The sequence below is a fragment of the Labrus mixtus genome, chromosome 19 (assembly GCF_963584025.1).
Source record: "Labrus mixtus chromosome 19, fLabMix1.1, whole genome shotgun sequence".
Classification (NCBI taxonomy): Eukaryota; Metazoa; Chordata; class Actinopteri; order Labriformes; family Labridae; genus Labrus; species Labrus mixtus.
This window is the reverse complement of record NC_083630.1, coordinates 20,767,985-20,784,685: the sequence shown is the minus strand read 5'-3', so window position 1 is coordinate 20,784,685 and position 16,701 is coordinate 20,767,985. Positions and strand designations below refer to the sequence as shown.

At 43.5% G+C, this 16,701-nt stretch overlaps 1 protein-coding gene across 2 annotated transcripts; it reads right to left on the bottom strand.

The window, feature by feature from the left end:
• Positions 1-1,428: 1,428 nt before the first annotated feature.
• On the bottom strand, positions 1,429-16,701 carry ptchd1 (patched domain containing 1). 2 transcript variants are annotated; one of them, XM_061064262.1, is made up of 5 exons: positions 15,915-16,701; positions 15,042-15,497; positions 10,090-10,804; positions 3,327-4,057; positions 1,429-3,148 (listed from the first exon to the last, which is right to left on the bottom strand). In XM_061064262.1, exons 2-5 carry the CDS (start codon positions 15,453-15,455, stop codon positions 2,048-2,050), a joined length of 2,961 nt encoding a protein of 986 aa, XP_060920245.1. In that variant the 5' UTR covers positions 15,456-15,497; positions 15,915-16,701; the 3' UTR covers positions 1,429-2,047. The 2 variants fall into 2 exon arrangements, with proteins under 2 accessions (XP_060920245.1, XP_060920246.1); XM_061064263.1 differs by lacking the exon at positions 15,915-16,701 and having other exon boundaries at positions 15,042-15,899.

Genomic DNA, 16,701 nt, shown 5'->3' with positions numbered 1-16,701 from the left:
AAGAACATCAGCATTGCCCTTTGTGTTGACTTTATATTTAGAATGCAATGTAACTGCGTAAAAAAGCTTTGCATTTCAATAGATGACGCAGTCCACCGTCGGAGGTACCTCCAGCTCGGAGGTCGAGCATGTGCTCTAAAGAAAGCCGTTCGGCAGTGCTGGTGGGAGGGAAGCAGGTGAGGGATCGGGTCTTTGTCTTACTGATGGTTGTGGAGCCCGAACAAGGCTTTCATTCAGGGGAACGTGTCAGAGAGGAGAATGGATTTACAATAAGAATAACTCCCACACACGCCGACCTTCAACCACAGAGAAGAATCCAGGAATAAAAGAGAAGACAGGAAACAAGCCTTCTAACGAGCATCTCCCTGCAGGAGGTAACAATGCTTTCATTCCAATGGATTATTGGCTCAAAGGATTGGAAAGTAACATCTATTTCATACTTATATTCTGTCTTGGTAAATAAATGAGCTCCTTATTACTGAGGGATTAGAAATGACAGTGGAACACACTTGTCATGTTTCTCTACTCAGATGTCATTTTCTGAGCTCTTGGCTAAGCTTAGCTTGAAACTTAAAGACAAAGCACTTTGGATGTTCTGTGCGTATGTCATGTCATGTTTGCTGTTGTGTGCTGAGCGAGCAGGCTGAGGGTAGCGGACTCCAACAGACTGGACAAACTGATCCACAAGGCCACTGATGTCGCGTGGGCGGAGTGCGACTCTCTGACGGTGGTGTCAGAGACGAGGATGCTATCTTAAGTTGCGTGTCATCATGGACATTGTCTACCACCCACTCGACAATATGGTGGTCAAAGACAGGAGCACATTGAGCACCACAGAACGCCACAGGCAATCATTCCTGCCTGTGGCCATCAGTCCTTTACAAATCCTCCCTCTGAGTGTACAAACACTGTCCGACCCTGGACTTTTCCACACTGATGATTGTAAACTCCTCCCTTATTCATTGTTTATTCTTTATTTACTCTGTGCAATAATACCCTTGTTATAACTTACTGTTAAATACTGCGCTTTTGTATTTGTTTCTTTATTCCCTCCGCTTTTTAAACATAACTTTATTTCTACAATACTTTTTTAAAATTTTATTTACATTAGATTCATGTTCTACTGGTATTTTGTGTGTAACGACCACATTTCCCATGAAGAGTAATAAAGTATTTCTAATTCTCAAAAGGTTGAAGTCATTAGTATGATGCAGATTTTGCTTTTTAATCAGCTGATGACAACAAATTGAAAATCTTCTCAAAAACCATGATTTGTAATAAGTGCCATAATCATTGCAATGACGTGTCTTTTCCAATGATTCTTTCAGTTACCGATGTCAGGAACATATCGGTGTGAACTCCTATATTAAATTATCAGCACTGCCAGTGCTTGTTTTACTGTACGATACCCACCATCACAAACTTCAAATGCAACAACATAAAAACCACTTCAGACCACATTTTCTTGATTTGACTTTAATCTTCCAGCATTTAAGTAGAAATACTCGAGTCTTACAGATGATTGCCTCATGTCATTGTAGCTGTATTTATGCATCTTGCCATCTTGAACAAAAAGCAGTAGCAAAACAATGCGATCAGGTCTAAAGCAAGTATTAGTGAAAAATGGTGGAACTTTTCTGCATGGTAAAAAAAAATCACAAATCCAGGCCTGACCTCGGCTGACCCTCATCTCCTTATCGACCGTTTTCTCATTTACATGCCACACAGCACTTACAACAAGCAGGTAACCATGGATACACTGCACTGGAAACATCATCTTCACTCTCTTCATCTTCAGTAGACTCACACCTTCATGTACCTGTTCAAATCTGTTTCCTCTTGACCTTCTACCTCTGATTTTCTGTCTTCTTTCCTTCAATGACAATCTCCTTTTCTTTTATTTTTCTACATAGATCAGCATCTTTTCTGCTGTATCACAGCTCTGACTACAATGGGACAGTTCCCAGTGGGCAGTCACCATGGAAACCAAGAGGCCGTCTCTCTGAAAAAAAAAAAAAAAAGGAAGAAAACTCAAATCATCCTGTGCTCAGACAGTGGTAATCTGATCCACTACTCGGGTGCTGTCGTTCATTTCAACACACTCCACTTCCTGTGTCTGCCCCTCACCTTCGGGTCCGTGTCCCCGGCTCTTGGAGGGGGGCAGGAAGGTGAGGAGGGTGGGGAGAAAGGCAAGCGTGTGCAGGGCCGAGCAGCCGGCCGTGAGGGTGAGGCAGCGGAAAAGTGTGCGCGTGAGGTTTGAGCGGACGGAGCCGACAGGCACCAGGGCGGCGCTGTAGCAGATGAGTGTCTGTAGAGAGGGGACTCCGTGTCTCTCTAGCGCCACTCTTACCCAGCGAGTCCGGCTGTCGCCCCGACCGGAGGCGAAACCGCAGAGGAGGGGGCCGCTGCAGTCCGCCGAGTGCCCCAAGGCAGATATCAGACACAGCACAGACATGCAGTCAAGCTCCACCCCCCATAGTGTCATGAAACCCAAAACTCCAAACTGCACCGAGAGTAGGGTGAGGCCGAGCCACACGGAAACAAGGGGCTCCACGACCGCCAGCGAGGACAGACCCAGAAGGAAGAGCACCGCCAGCAGTGAGTGTCTGAGAGGGGAGCTGACGGCCGCGGCGTAGCGGTCTAGGTAGACGAAGGAGGGGTTGAAGATTAAGAAGCGCACACGCGAGGTCAGTGACAGACGTCGCAGCGTGTCCAGCAGCACTGACATCTCCTCCCGCTTGTTCTCCGTGGTTTTGGCGACCAGGAAGATCCTAGACGCCGCCACGTCAGGCTCCTCCCCCTGACCCCGCTCCGCAAATATGATGTCGTCCGCGAAGTGCGCAAACTGCGGCTCGCGTAGGAAGGAGTGGCGGAGCGTGTGGGTGAAGTTTTCCCGCGGCTGGCTGGTGGACTGGTTGCGGTCCGACAGGTAGTTCAGGTACGCCTCCAGCCAGCTGATTCGCTGGAAGCCTTTGGCGTATTCGAGCAGGTCCCGCTGCACCGAGGCGTTCCAGTAGGGGGCGCTTTCATAGATGTAAAATCCAATGACGGGGGAATAGGAGCTGAAGTACCGCTGCTGGGCACGGGTGTACAATACTGTCGCTGTATCCATGGCAACCAGTGCACTGGGGTCTGAACCCTGGGTCACCTGTCGACAAAAAACACATATCAGAGCTCGAACAGACAGTTTAGAGTCTCACAGAGCTGCAGCGGGAAAAAAAACGTATTTTGTAGTTCTCTTCCCTACTCACCTGATAAAGGACTACAAGTATGGGATGTCTGCAAACACATGAATGTAGGATAATGTTTCAGTTAGTTTGTCTTACCTGGAGGAAGCCCATCAATCCAAACGAGATGTAAACCAGATACAGCAGAACCACAAATGGTTTGACATAGGTGTTAGTGATCCAGTCTCCATAGCAACGCCTCACACACCCCAGCAAAAGGTGAGAGTCCGGCGGATGATGCTCTGTGTTAGCAGTTGAATGTGTGTGCGTGTGCGTGTGCTGGTGTGGGTGCGTGGAGTTAGCCACATGGCCGTGTCCGTGTGCGGCAGGGTTGTTCACTGTGTGCGGGTGTGTGTGAGAATGCGTGTGCGCTAGGTTAGGGTTTGGCGAGTTGGCGTTTCCGTGAACGACCCCGTGCGGCGGGTTTGTCGCGTGAGTCTCGTCCTGGTAGCGCGTGTACATCAAACACCTGTACCAGGCCGGTTTGGAGTCCAGCCGGTCCGGTTTGGGGACTCTGCGACAGAAGCAGCCGTGTCTGTAGCCCGTCTCGAGATACCCGGTGATCACCAGGCAGGAACTGTAGAAGGACAGCGTGTAAACGTAGCTAATGGTGACAGCCAGGGCGGCGGTTCGGCAGAAGAGACGGACGGCCTCCATGTTGGTGAACGGCGAGGCGGCGAGGCCGAGTGTCATCAGGTGGAGCATGGTGGAGCCGGAGAAACGCAGCATGACATCCTCGAAGACGCTCGCCACTCGCTCCTTCACGTGCTGGTCCTCCCGGGTCCGCCTCCATGATGACAGCATCTCAAAAGAGCCGAAGAGCCCGTGACCTTATGGGAAACAGAAATGGGAAAGAAAGTTGAATTAAATTTTAAGGGAATCCCTTGCTATATCATTGGGATCGTTTTTTTTTATCCCGGATAAAGGCTTTATATGCGATTTTTTGATCCAGCAGATGTCGCCCTTGAGCGCCAGCATGAAACCAAAACAACTCGCGCTGCATTGTTGTGTTAGAATGCTAACGCTAGCAATCTTTATTATGCTCGTATCTTCACACTGCATGTAAATTTACCTGAAATGAGTGTGATCTAGAAACACAGTTAAGCAGGGAGTACAGTATGTTATTCTTCTTTTCTCTAGTCCCTCAATTAAACAACTTTTATACACGAGGGGAGGAGTCAGCCGGCCGTCCGGGCGATGTAAACAAACTGAAGATAGGACTCTGAAAACTCTGAAAACATCACAGACAGTGGGACTCGGGCGTTACACCCATTGTAGACAGTCATGACTCACAGAGTTATTTTCAGAGGATAAAAATAGAAACAGACAACTTCTTTATGCCTCAATTTAAACACTTATAGTTCCCCCAATGTTGTAGAAGTTGGTAGTATTTTTGGTAAGTTCATCAAAAATGTTAAATTTACCGTATAGCTCACAGACTATGCTAATGCTAACTCTGCTAGTACTGCTAGCTCCCTGTAAAAAATCTGTCTGCTCTTATCTGAGCTGAAATATTGTTTTCCATTGCTGCTGTGTATTACAGAATGATACTCTTTCTAATTAGTTGATAACAAAATCTAGCTTGTTTGACTTCATGTAATAGCAAAGTTGTGTTGAACCAGCACAGAATTAGATTCTGCAGTTCTTTGTCACCCAAGTTAGCTGTGAATTTCAGCTCATTGTTTTGGTTCTACAGACAGCAAATTTGAGGTTTTAGTGTTTGTCTTATTCTCCAAACACACAAATTAACATTTTTCCACATGATTTTTTTTTTTTTTTTTTTACAATTTTTTTTTTTTTTTTTTGCCAAAAAAAGCTAGCGAACATTGTGAAAAATGTAGCTGCTAAAGAGGCACTTCTTTATTTCAACAGATGATTGGGAAAAAAACAATTGTACACAAAAGCCTTTAACAGCTTGTTATACTTCAGAAAATTTGAAATGAAAATTTTTAGGGGGTTCAACAAGAGTTCTGCCAAAATACAAACTTTTCCCACAATGGCATGAGATTTCAAGAACTTGTTTCCTTCGCTATAACATTTCTACCGCTCCTTGCTTGGCTTTGACTCATTCATCTTGAAGAATCACAACATTGCAAGACGAAGTGTAATAACTCAGTGTTCCTGATTTTGTCCTCTCTGCGTGATGTCACACCTCAATCCTGTTTGAACTGGAAATGTGTGACATGGCAGATCTAAGACACTGGAAATGCAGATTTATGATGAGTTTAAAAATCCAATTTGAGTAGTTGGAACACTGCAGCACTAAAACGGCAAAATGTAACCTAATAACAGAGTCCAAAACAGAAGACTATACAAAATTGAACACATTCTGAGGATAATTGAACAGATGTGCAATTACACATTTCCATACTGAACAGATGCAGGGCTTCAAACATCATGTAAAGACATTTTAAATAAATAGTTGATGCTGTATCTCCTAACATACTTCATTTTCCAGTTGAGGTAAATGCGAGATGCATGTCCAGGTTCATGTGCATGTACATACATGTTTGTATGTTTGCAGGAGACTGTATTAAATGGTTTCCTCTACCATGGTAGCCATGGAAACCATGACTCACCAGTGACACAGTCTCACCAGTGACCTCACCATGGCGAAACACTTAACACCTCGGCAGAGGCACAACGTACCGGCACTTCAGGCGTGGGTGCAGCTGAGAAAGTCTGCAGATCTGTGATTTGTGGGTGTGTGTGTGTGTGCGTGTGTGTGTGTGTGTGTGTGTGTGTGTGTGTGTGTGTGTGTGTGTGTGTGTGTGTGTGTGTGTGTGTGTGTGTGTGTGTGTGTGTGTGTCTGGTGTGTGATTGAGAGAGAGAGGGAATTAGACAGTGAATGACAGGGAAAGAGGTGTGGAGGTTAATGTTGCAGAGAAAGGAGCCAGGCTGAGGACAGCACTTGCTCAAGGATTTGGGGATTTTACCAGAGCTTGAGACGGGCTAATGTCTGATCGCACACAGACAGACAGACACACATTAAGGCACCAAACAAGGAGAAAATACCAATTAGAAAAGGATATGTCCTTTTGCAATAACCCTTTCTGTCCCTGGCGTGTCATAAATTGGATTTAAGAGAGAGAGAACATTGGGGTTACATCAGTATTTTTTTCAGACCTCACATTGAAGGACATATTTTTAAGAAAAAAAAAACAGCTTCCTCCATGGGAAAAATAAAGAATACAGTAATGAACATTTATGAGAGGAAATTCTTTATGCGATTTTGAAATGTCAAAAAATCGTAAGAAATAAATGGTACAATTTGTCAGACCCAGGGAGATGTCATTTTTAAAGACTAAATAGATTGTAATCATTTATCATGAAAATAATCTGAAAGTTAATTGAAAGTAATGGACGGTTCTAGCTCTACAGTGCCTTAAAGGTCAAAGAAAATCAACTTAGATCTCCATGAATATTAATGGACAAAAATATTGGTCAATAAAAACATAGATGACTGAGATGTATTAATGTTCAAACCCTTTCCATCTTCAATGTACCCATCCTTATAAACAAACACTCTTTTCTCCATACCGCTCAACATAGTGCTTGCTGGTATAACGTTGTTTTTTTACCAAACATCAGGTAAAATGGGAATTATATGGTATATATGGTAATTATAAGTATAATTGGAATGAATCATTTCAGTAAAATAGATGCACACATATCAATCAGAGGTAAAAACATTGGTGATTAAATAAAGCCGCCTCTTATTACTGAGCTGAGCCAAACGATCCTGCTCACTAAGAAGAGCCAGAAATCCCATCACTACAACACATCAGTTTGTCCTTCCTGCCAGCTTTGCTAGCTAATAGGCCCCGTGTAACAACATTTCTGTCTTATTATGAAAGAAAAAGATGAAAACGGTCCACACGAATCCACATTGTTCTCCTCTCTCATGCTCTTTCTGTCTCTAATGTGTAATTGCATCCTTTCCTCTCTCCTCACACTTCCTCCCACCTTTTTCTGTCTGCCCACTTGATTCTCAGAAATCCTTCCCTCTAACTTCAGTTTAACTTTGTTTTCTGCAAAGACAATCCTTCTCCCGACCCCACTTTGGAGTGATATTTCATCGAACCCCCCTTTTAGTCTCCATTCCCCTGTTTCCTCTGCTCCGTCTGCAGTTATTTTAAGCCCAACAGCAGCTTTTCCTCCTCCACATTTACAGAGTAATTATGGTATAGACTGCATGAGTGCGTGAGGGTTTAACTCATCACATCCAACTGTCTGCATGCAATCCATATAAACTGCAAATACGCCTTCACACATATGGCATGCAGATAGAATTAACCTCTAGTTTGTTAAAATCTTGTTGTAGCTTTTCAGTTTTGTCTGTTTTTCTGTATCTGCTTTCCTCGTATCAGTACTGCCCAAACAAATCAGATTTCCAACCTAAAGTAGAAACATGTTTATATCGATATATTACATCCATATTGAAGTACATCAAGTCTTGCAGATGAAGTGACACTCCACCGTTAAAGCAACTTATTGTAAGCTAACCCGCTGTCGATAAAAAACGACAACAGTAGGCCTATATCTTTTTTTCAAACCACCATAAATATATTCCAGAACAGAAAGGATAAATATATGACTTGGGTTTATTGCCAATGCAAGAGAACACATTTTTTAGAGCCCTGCTGCAGCCTCTGTTAGACTTATGTTCTCAATAAAGAGTTTTATTTCCTCTGATAAACTGGAAACGTCCAACCTATAGACTTGTGGCCCCTTTAGGACTTCGGTCATGAGACATGTGACGTCATGTCTGCATTGTTTCCAAGAACTATGCTTCTATCAAAGTCTGGCCAAGTCTACATGCCATGAGGAAAAGCAGAACTGACCTTACTGGGGCAATGAAGTGATCAATCCACATTAAAATATAGTTCTTTCACTGCTTAATAAAATGTAGGGGGGGGTTTTCTGCACTAATTTACACCCATTGAGTCATACTTGACCACTGACTCAGTTTTAGTGCCACAGTTAACCCTGGCCTCGGGTTGCCTTCCATGAAGAAAAAATCAATTGAGGTAGCCGAACATTGCCATATTGCGTCACTTTTGGTCTAGGACTTCTCCATTTATTTTTTAATTCAAAGAAGTTTCAGCTAAAGTTGCAAACAGAAATGCATATGGTCACTGCAACCAATCAGAGCAAGGCTAGCTCCAACATTCAGCTCATATGGCTTCTAGTTCAAAAGTGCAAGGCTTTTCAAATGGCATCATTTATTAGCCACGCCCAATGTTTGAACATAACACAGACTACCACCAAATTTGTTTAATGCTGAAAGTTGATTCAGAATGGTCTACATCAGCAGCAGCCATGTTGGTTGTTCACAAAAACACTACAGTACAGTATTGGATAAATTGATGTGATTGGACCGACTTTCGTCTGGCTCTCGGCCTGCACTCATAGATGCACAAAATATTTAAAGAAAAAAAAGGCGGGAAGGAAATACTTTAAGAAGTTTAGATACACCTGGCTGACCAATGCGAAAAATGGGCATCAGATTTCTGGTTTCAGAATGTACTGGATGCAGTTCTTCAATTCTATTGTGAGAAATGTGTTGGCAGACACTCTTGAAAACCCAACAAGCGCCTACTTCAAAGCATACCAACCCGTTTTCTCCACTCCAATTCAAGTAACTCTTTTGGGAACTTTTTGATTTAGTTGCTACCCTCGGTCTAAAAGTGTACTGAAAGTTCCATCATCCTCCCCTCAGAAAGTCAAGTTCACTCTCCACCACCCGTCAGTCATTTTGACGTTCCGTCTACTTTGAAATGGCATTCAGCCTGAGGCTGGCATCTGCAACACCCATCACAGGTTCTGAAATAAGCAGACGGTGAACACAGGCAGGCTGTGATGTAAGAGAAAGGGCCATGTTCACCTTGGCTCCCACCTGTACATGCAAGCATTGCTCTTCCTCAGATTTCTTTCTGCTTTACAGTTTTTTATGTTGTTTTTGTGCAAAGATTTCCCTTCCATTTGACAACCCTGACTTCCCAAAGGGAGTACATCGAATATGCTGAGCTAAAAGCCCGGTTACAAACACATGGAGAATGAAGACATAGACAGACTCGTCAAGAATAAAAAGTTAGAAGATTGCCAGGAATGCGTCATTGTCATGTTCTCTACTTTTTGATACCGAATGTTTTTTAAAGATACAATCTCCAATATTTTAATGAATGATAGTATCAAAAAGTACCAAAGCTTTAAATAACACAACAACTATTTCACATGACAGGTGCAAAAAAAGGGCATCCAAATCCATCACAACATTGCAAGCAAGCTTCTACACACAGTCTCAATTTTAAATATGTACAATTAAGACAGTGTGTATGAGTTTGCTTGCAAATTTTTATAGCTGAAAACAAGAACATTCCCAGTATTGGGGGCCTAGAACTTCAGTTTTTGTTGCCATGAAATCAACCCAGATATCGATATTGTTTAACTTTTATAACTATCATATTGAAGTTTACAATTCTGGTATAATGGCAACTCTAAATGCTGTCATGTTAATCATTCAGTGTCATGAATTTGTGCAGAAAACTCTTTGTCCACAGATCATAGGGACTATCCAGTATCGTGCTCAAACTATTATGGACTGATAACCTTCCAAATTGGGGACGCTTTAAACAAGACATTTGTCCAGGATACATTTTGACCTGTGCCACACAAAATGTTGTGTGCCTAACTTTGTTGATAAGTTACAACAACTGGAGCTTTTACATACATCCCAATCCCCACACTGACGGGGTAGTTTCAAACAAAGGGAGGATAAAGACATGGACTCAGTTATAAAGTCTTTAAAGAAAGAATACACGTTTCATTTTTCTATCAAAAGTCATTGTTTGTAACTTACCAAGCATGACGAACGGGATTCCCAGGTATGAAGAGTTGTAGGTTGCCCCGGTCAGGTTGAGAATCCCAGCAGCAGTGAGGCCCGATAGAGTGATTGACAGCAGAGCAAGCAGTCCTAACCAGGGTTTCGACCTCACACAGTCCCTCATAGAGCAACACAGGATGGCGAGAACACCGCACGCCCCCAAGCTTGCCAACAGGGGGCGTCGTGCCAGCACAGACGAGAACTGAAAGTCCGTCCTCAGAGAAGAGGAAGTGGAAGGGTATAGTCCCAGTTTCGGGTGCAACACCGCAAACGTCTCTAACTCCGCACAGAAGGCCTTTTCCCATTGGCCAGCTACCCGGTCCATGAGGTCGCCGCGCGCTTGGAGGTAGTAGGTGAGCTGCAGTGCCCTTGCCGATCGTACACCCTCCCCTTTGCTGCCCGTGCCAGGACTACGCACCGCCCCGCTGGGACCCCAACCCTGTACTCCACCCAGTTGGTGGCCGATGTACGCCTGCCTTCCGTCTACCAGCTGCGTGATCGGGTAGCGCAGGATTGGGACAGTTCGGTTGGAGGCGCGAGCTGCCTGGATCTCCTCCATGGCGCGTATGATGTCATCAATGATGCAGATGTTCTTTTCATCGGGGAGACAGAGGTAGGAGAAGGAGTAGTTGAAGCTGTTGAGGCCTGTGGCCGGGACTGTCACCTGCATCTGGTAAATCTGCCTGTGGAGCTGTGTGAAGATGAAACGCGTGCACACAAGCAAGAAAGAAGTTAGCTTCCCGATTGTTTGAATACACTGCGACAAGCACAAAAAAAAGAGAGTTCTATCAAAGTTCTTCAGTGTGTAGAACAGTGGAACTCAAAGTGTGTTTGGCTTTACTCTGAGCCTCAACTTTGTTCTTGTGAATTAGAAGGACAGATATGTGGGGGAGTGTGTGCCGTTAGTTGACAAGAGTAACAATAGTGGTCTCAAAACCTCCTCCGTTTCTATGTCGAGAGGACAACAGTGCCAGCAGCATCCACAGGGCTGGTTACTAAGCAACAGGCCTGATGCCAGTTTCTGCCACAGTGAACATGGGCAGAGCTGTCTCCCAGCTCAGAGTACTGCATTGACTCAGGAGAGAGTGTGTGTGCGTGCTTGTGTGTGGGAATGTGTCTTTGGAAATTGATTGGTTTTGAATGGTCCTTTCTTGTGCAGTCCTGTTGTGGGATTTACCACGGCACAGTTATATTCTGAGCCTGCGTTTTATAGCAATAGAATCTACAACACAACACGATACAGGACAGTGTTGTTGCACCTTTTTCATGTGCCATTGTTTAGAAAGGAGACAAACACATTTTGGCTATACTGATAGTCTTTCGAAGATGTTGTCTCTAAATAGAGCCTATCAGCTGACATAACTAATGAGAAACTATCCAGTAAATGGGGCTTAAAAATCTCTCAGATTGGTGGTCTTACAACTACAGTCATTTCAAGTTTGTTGAGTATAATCATTATAATGTTTTGTGTTTTGAAGATGTTAAATTAACCATATTTATAGGAAGCGGAAGTATACTCTTGGTTTTCAAAGTGAAGTCTTCATAACCTCCTGCCTCAATGACTCCTGACTGGGGTAACCAGCAAAGCCCTAGACAGGCTCCAATATGTCCAAAACTGTGCAGCCAAAGTCCTGACCCGCACCATCACCCCAACCATTATCCACCTCCTCTGGCTTCCGATCAAATTCTGCATCAAATACAAAAATACACCTCCACACTTACAAATCCCTCCACGCCCTTGCCACTAAGTACCTCTCCAACCTCCTTCACCAACACACACCACATCCCAAAAACCTCCTGTCCTCAGAGACTGACCTGCTGTCCATTCGCACCTGTGGAGACAGGCCCTTCAGGGTCACACCCTCTGGAACACCCTTACCCAAGACATCCGCAATGCCCCATCTTTAGATACATTCAAAAAAATCCTCCAACACCATCTGTTCTCCACAGCCTACAAACTCTCATAGCTCTGCCTTCCCATCCTCTCTTACTGTCTTAATCTTATTTTAGTTCTTTGTTTGGTCTCTCCACTATGTAAAGGGTCCTTGGGTCCCTTGAAATGTGCTTTATTCAATCTATTATTATTACTATTATTATTAACATGCATCTTCTGGGAACCATGAATGTCTGAAATTAAATTTTGCAACCTTAGGAAACCTGCTGGATAGTAGCCACTGGATTACCTATGTGTATAGGATCCATGATCGGGGAATCATAAGGGTGCGCTCAAAAATTAATGACATCGATATTTCATGGTTGAGATATTTCATTCTGGACTAAAGGAACTTGTCGATTGACTCTGGCTCTTGCATGATTAAAAACGTTTGACATCACATGAGTAACCGTATTTCCAGCACAGAGAGAATAAATTCAGGTTTATGAAATAATCTCTCTAAGCAAGAGCATCTAAGGTGAGGCTGTGTTCTGACTTCTTAAAAAAATCAATAAACAAGAGCATGATTTGACTCACAATGCTGCGCAGACACTAATTAATCGTGTTAAACATTATTTCTATCATAGAAGAGAAAAGGTCACCAATGTTTTCACTGTCAGGAGATGAAAAAGACTAGAAAAAACAATCTAGTATTTGGGTATGACTCATGATTTGTACTATTTGTTACAAAGTGGATATCCTGTCTAGTATCTGCTATTTCTGCTGACTCTCTTTCACAGAACAAGTTCATTCTCACATCGTTGTTCAGAGGCAGTTTGGGAAAAAAAAAACAGGAGCTCACAGACTGACGCACAAGTAAACGAGTCAGCCATGGACACAATATTACAAGAATATTACAAAGGTGTGAACCTCACAGATGAAGAGAAACAGTCTGTATGTAACAGTGGTTTTATCCTCTATCAGTGTATCTCTCTCTGTAAATGATGCACGGCTCTAAACTCCTCAGTCTCTGTTGCAGTCCTCTGAGGACCAGCACTGTATTCTCGTTGTATTTTAAGTGGGTCACAAAAACTATATTTGATAATCACACATAAAAAATGCATGGACAGGTAGACGAAGCCCAAAGAAAAGAAAAGAGCTTGATGCTTCTTAGTCAGCATGCTTGGATTATATCTGTATTACTTTATGAAATCATTTGGCTATAACTGCTTTCTGAGATTTCCAGCTGATACTCATAAATCTGTTTGGGAATTGACCAACTTCCGCTTCGTAATTAAAAAGTTCAGATTCATGACCATCGAGGTTTTGAGGTTATTAGCAGGGGGGCTGTGTTGGTTTATGTAATGACTTATCAATCACTGTGAATTAGGAGGTAGACAGCTGGCATGCATGTTCTGCAGCCAGAAGACGGTGAGCTTTACCTATATGAGAGTGTCTGAAAGTGATTAAATTATCCATATTCACATGGTGGCCATTTCCGTAGGACATCACACACCAAAGGCTTAAATCCAATAAGCCTATAACGTAATTTGGGTGATTGATCTACAACTGGAAGAAAATGGAAAGTGAATTATCTGAAGGGGACATTGTGCTATATTTCAACATTTTTTCATCCCAAATGGATTATGAAATCCTTGTCACAACTGCTAATTTTAGCATTCATCCAATTCCTGGCTAATAATGCTGTTAAACACAATACTCTGAGCTGGTTAACATAGCCTTTAGATAGCTAACATTTCCTTTTGCTTCATACCAATTAAATTAGCGTGCTAACATTTGCGCTACCAAGTTAACCACCAAACCTAGCTCGCTAAAAATTACCATAAACTTGGGTAAACCCATCCTAAGCGTGACCACAGGGCAACATGGCCACCGTGAGACATACTCTCCTATCATGTCTTGATATATTAAATAACTCTGAGGTCTTCCTAATGCTAATGTTAACTTTGTGCAAAGTTAGCTAATGACTTATCGAATATGTTGTTTATTAAACTTGACATTTGTCCTTCTGCATTTGGCTATTGTTTTTGTTTCTGTTGTTTTATCATTTGAGTTACAAATAAACAATGTAGTATACCTTACTTTAGTCTAACTTGCAATGTTGTAGGAGTAGGCTACATTATGACAGCATTATTCCACCCTGAGAGTAAAACTAGTTCCTACTCAACTGCAAATGAAAGCTTTCAAATATTCTACATTTAAAATGTAGCTAGACTACAATGTTCCAAAAATTACAATAAAAGATGTTAAAATAGGGACAAAACTGAGGCTTCAGGCTCACTGGACACACTCGTACTGATGTCTAACTCTGTTAAGCCTTAAAAGTTGTTTATTCTATGTTTATCTTTCTTTTAGTTGTTATGTTTGTACTGATGAAAAAAAATGGAAGTCCAACAGATTCATTTTCCAACTCTATAATCAAAATCTTTTTTTTATGCTTGACAGAAGTCTATTTTTTCATCCGTCTATTTTTAAATGTGTTGCTTATTCTTTAGTTTTATAAACTTTATTCTAAGTGTCTCTCAAAACCACTTTTCATTTATTCCACTTCCTGTAGCCTCTGCATGTTTTGTCAGGGTCATCGTGCATTAATGTAACCTACCCCCTTTTTTTTATCCTTTAACCACTTGTTTCTATTTCTTTTACTGCTCTTATCTTCTTATTGCTGTTATCTTTTGATTCGCTTTCAGCTCTTTTAGTTTCTTACATCTTTTTAAATCTTTGCTCCTCTTGATCTCAGCTGTGTTGTTGGGTTCTTGTGTTGCCTGGGTTCTTATAATGGTTCTTGTGATGGTCGGGTTATATATGTCTGTTGGGTATCGTGCACTTTGGGTTCTTTTCTGTTGAATTGTATTTCATTATTTTGAGTATTTTGCATTTGTTATGTTCTTGCTGTTGTTCATGTTCTTCTGTGTTTGGTTTCTTGTTTTTGCTGTTTGTCAAAGCACTTTGTAAACCTGTGTTTTTAAAAGGTGCTATATAAATAAAGTTATTATTATTACTGTTCAGAGATGTGAACTGTGCATGTGCATACCTTTAGTATGGTGTCCAGGTGACCCTGGTCCAGCACGCTCCCCTTTCGGGCTGTCACGATGACGCGCCCGTACCGTCCAGGAGTCTGCAGGTCGGAGTAGAGGGCGTGTTTGGAGCGGTTCACGGGGAACAGGCTGTCCACCAGGTTGCCTTCTATCTTGGCCAGGCTGTGCTTGGGCGCCAGCAGACTCTCCACGTCCTCCTCCACGCGGTACCGGCTGAAGCTGGCCCCCAGCAGGATGGAGAGGAGCACCGGCGTAGAGGCGAAGAAAACCGGGTGGCTCGCCACGAACCGGCCCAGCGCGTGGAAGGAGGTCCGTAGGCCCGCGTGCAACACCTGGCGCAGCATCCTAGCGCGCGGCCGCGGTTCGAGCCTCTCCCACCGACCGGAAAGCCCCGGAGTACTGTCGAGCATCAGGAGCTGCAGGACGCATCGGTGGACTTCTCTGATCTGGGGCTGAAAGAGGAGAGGAGAGACCAGGGTGATGGGAGAGTTTGTTCCCTGGAGCAGGAGGTCACCAGCCGGGGGGAGAGTCCGACCCTCCCCCTGCTTACAGGTGCGCCTCTCCCCTTTGGGATTCTCTCATCCGCTGGAAAAGCGCAAAGGACAAAGCTGCTAAATGCACCAGCATTTCTCTGCTCTGCGGTTAGGGAGCATCCTGATAGCCTACTTTACATTTAATAGCTAAAAACCCTGCTGCGCTGTTGCCTCCTGTGAACTATATGGATCTGTGCGCAACAGGGGAAAATGCAGAACCAATTGGATTAGAATTAGACTCCTTACTGAAACTGACTCGTGATTTGAGTCGCTTCTTCTGTTTGCTCACTCGGACAGGTTGCAGAGAAAGTTGCACTGAAGCCAGGCTATACATACCTAAACATGGGGACCGACGCTCTCATGACAGAAATCTTAAAGATGCAGTCAGACCAAGATCCTTGTCGGCTGCCGGTGTGTTCAGCTCCACCCTTACATCCCCGACACAACCTGCTGGGTGGTCGAGTCGGGTGGGTCGGTGGGTATAAGTGGAAGTCGCAGGATGCGTGACGTGGTTATAGTCCTTCGCCCTGGGGATGCCGGTAAGGCTTGTTTTGTCAAATCAGCCTAATCTGGGTTTCCTCTGCGGCAGAAGGCTCTCTGTCGTCCGTCCTCTCCGCTCCTCATCGCCCCGGAGGTTTGACGGAGCCCCCGTTCATCCTCCACCGGGCTGCGCTCTTTCAGCAGCGACTGCTCTTACTCGCAGGAAGGCACGTCACTAATTAACGGCGTTCAAACCGGGGTACAGCCTCCCCTCTCTTTGCCCTTATCTGCCCCGCCTCTCCGTTCCGCGCCGCGCCGCTTCAATGCAGAGAAACAAACACACACCCCGCGCACACACACACATTTCACGCCAAGTGAGTGACAGCGTGTATGACACAGGAAAAAAAAAAGAGAGCTTTCCAGGAATCCAATATGATGCACAAATAACTGAGGCAATAATTAATATTTGTGCTGCATTATGAGATATCTATGTTAACAAAATTTAAAAATGTATTTTAATACAACAGTCAAATGTAAATGTATTATGCAGTAGGCTATAGCCTACCTCTTCAATTATACTGCATGTTCCACTTATACTGTCTTAGGCTTAATGCTGTATTTATAGACACAAGAAGCATCTTTA

Excerpts from the sequence above, each read along its gene's own strand:
- ptchd1 (XM_061064262.1), bottom strand. The coding sequence starts at position 15,455 with ATGCTCGACAGTACTCCGGGGCTTTCCGGTCGGTGGGAGAGGCTCGAA. Across the intron at positions 4,058-10,089 it reads AATCCCGTTCGTCATGCTTG|GTCACGGGCTCTTCGGCTCT; the intron begins GTAAGTTACAAA and ends GTTTCCCATAAG. Across the intron at positions 3,149-3,326 it reads GATTGATGGGCTTCCTCCAG|GTGACCCAGGGTTCAGACCC; the intron begins GTAAGACAAACT and ends TTTTGTCGACAG.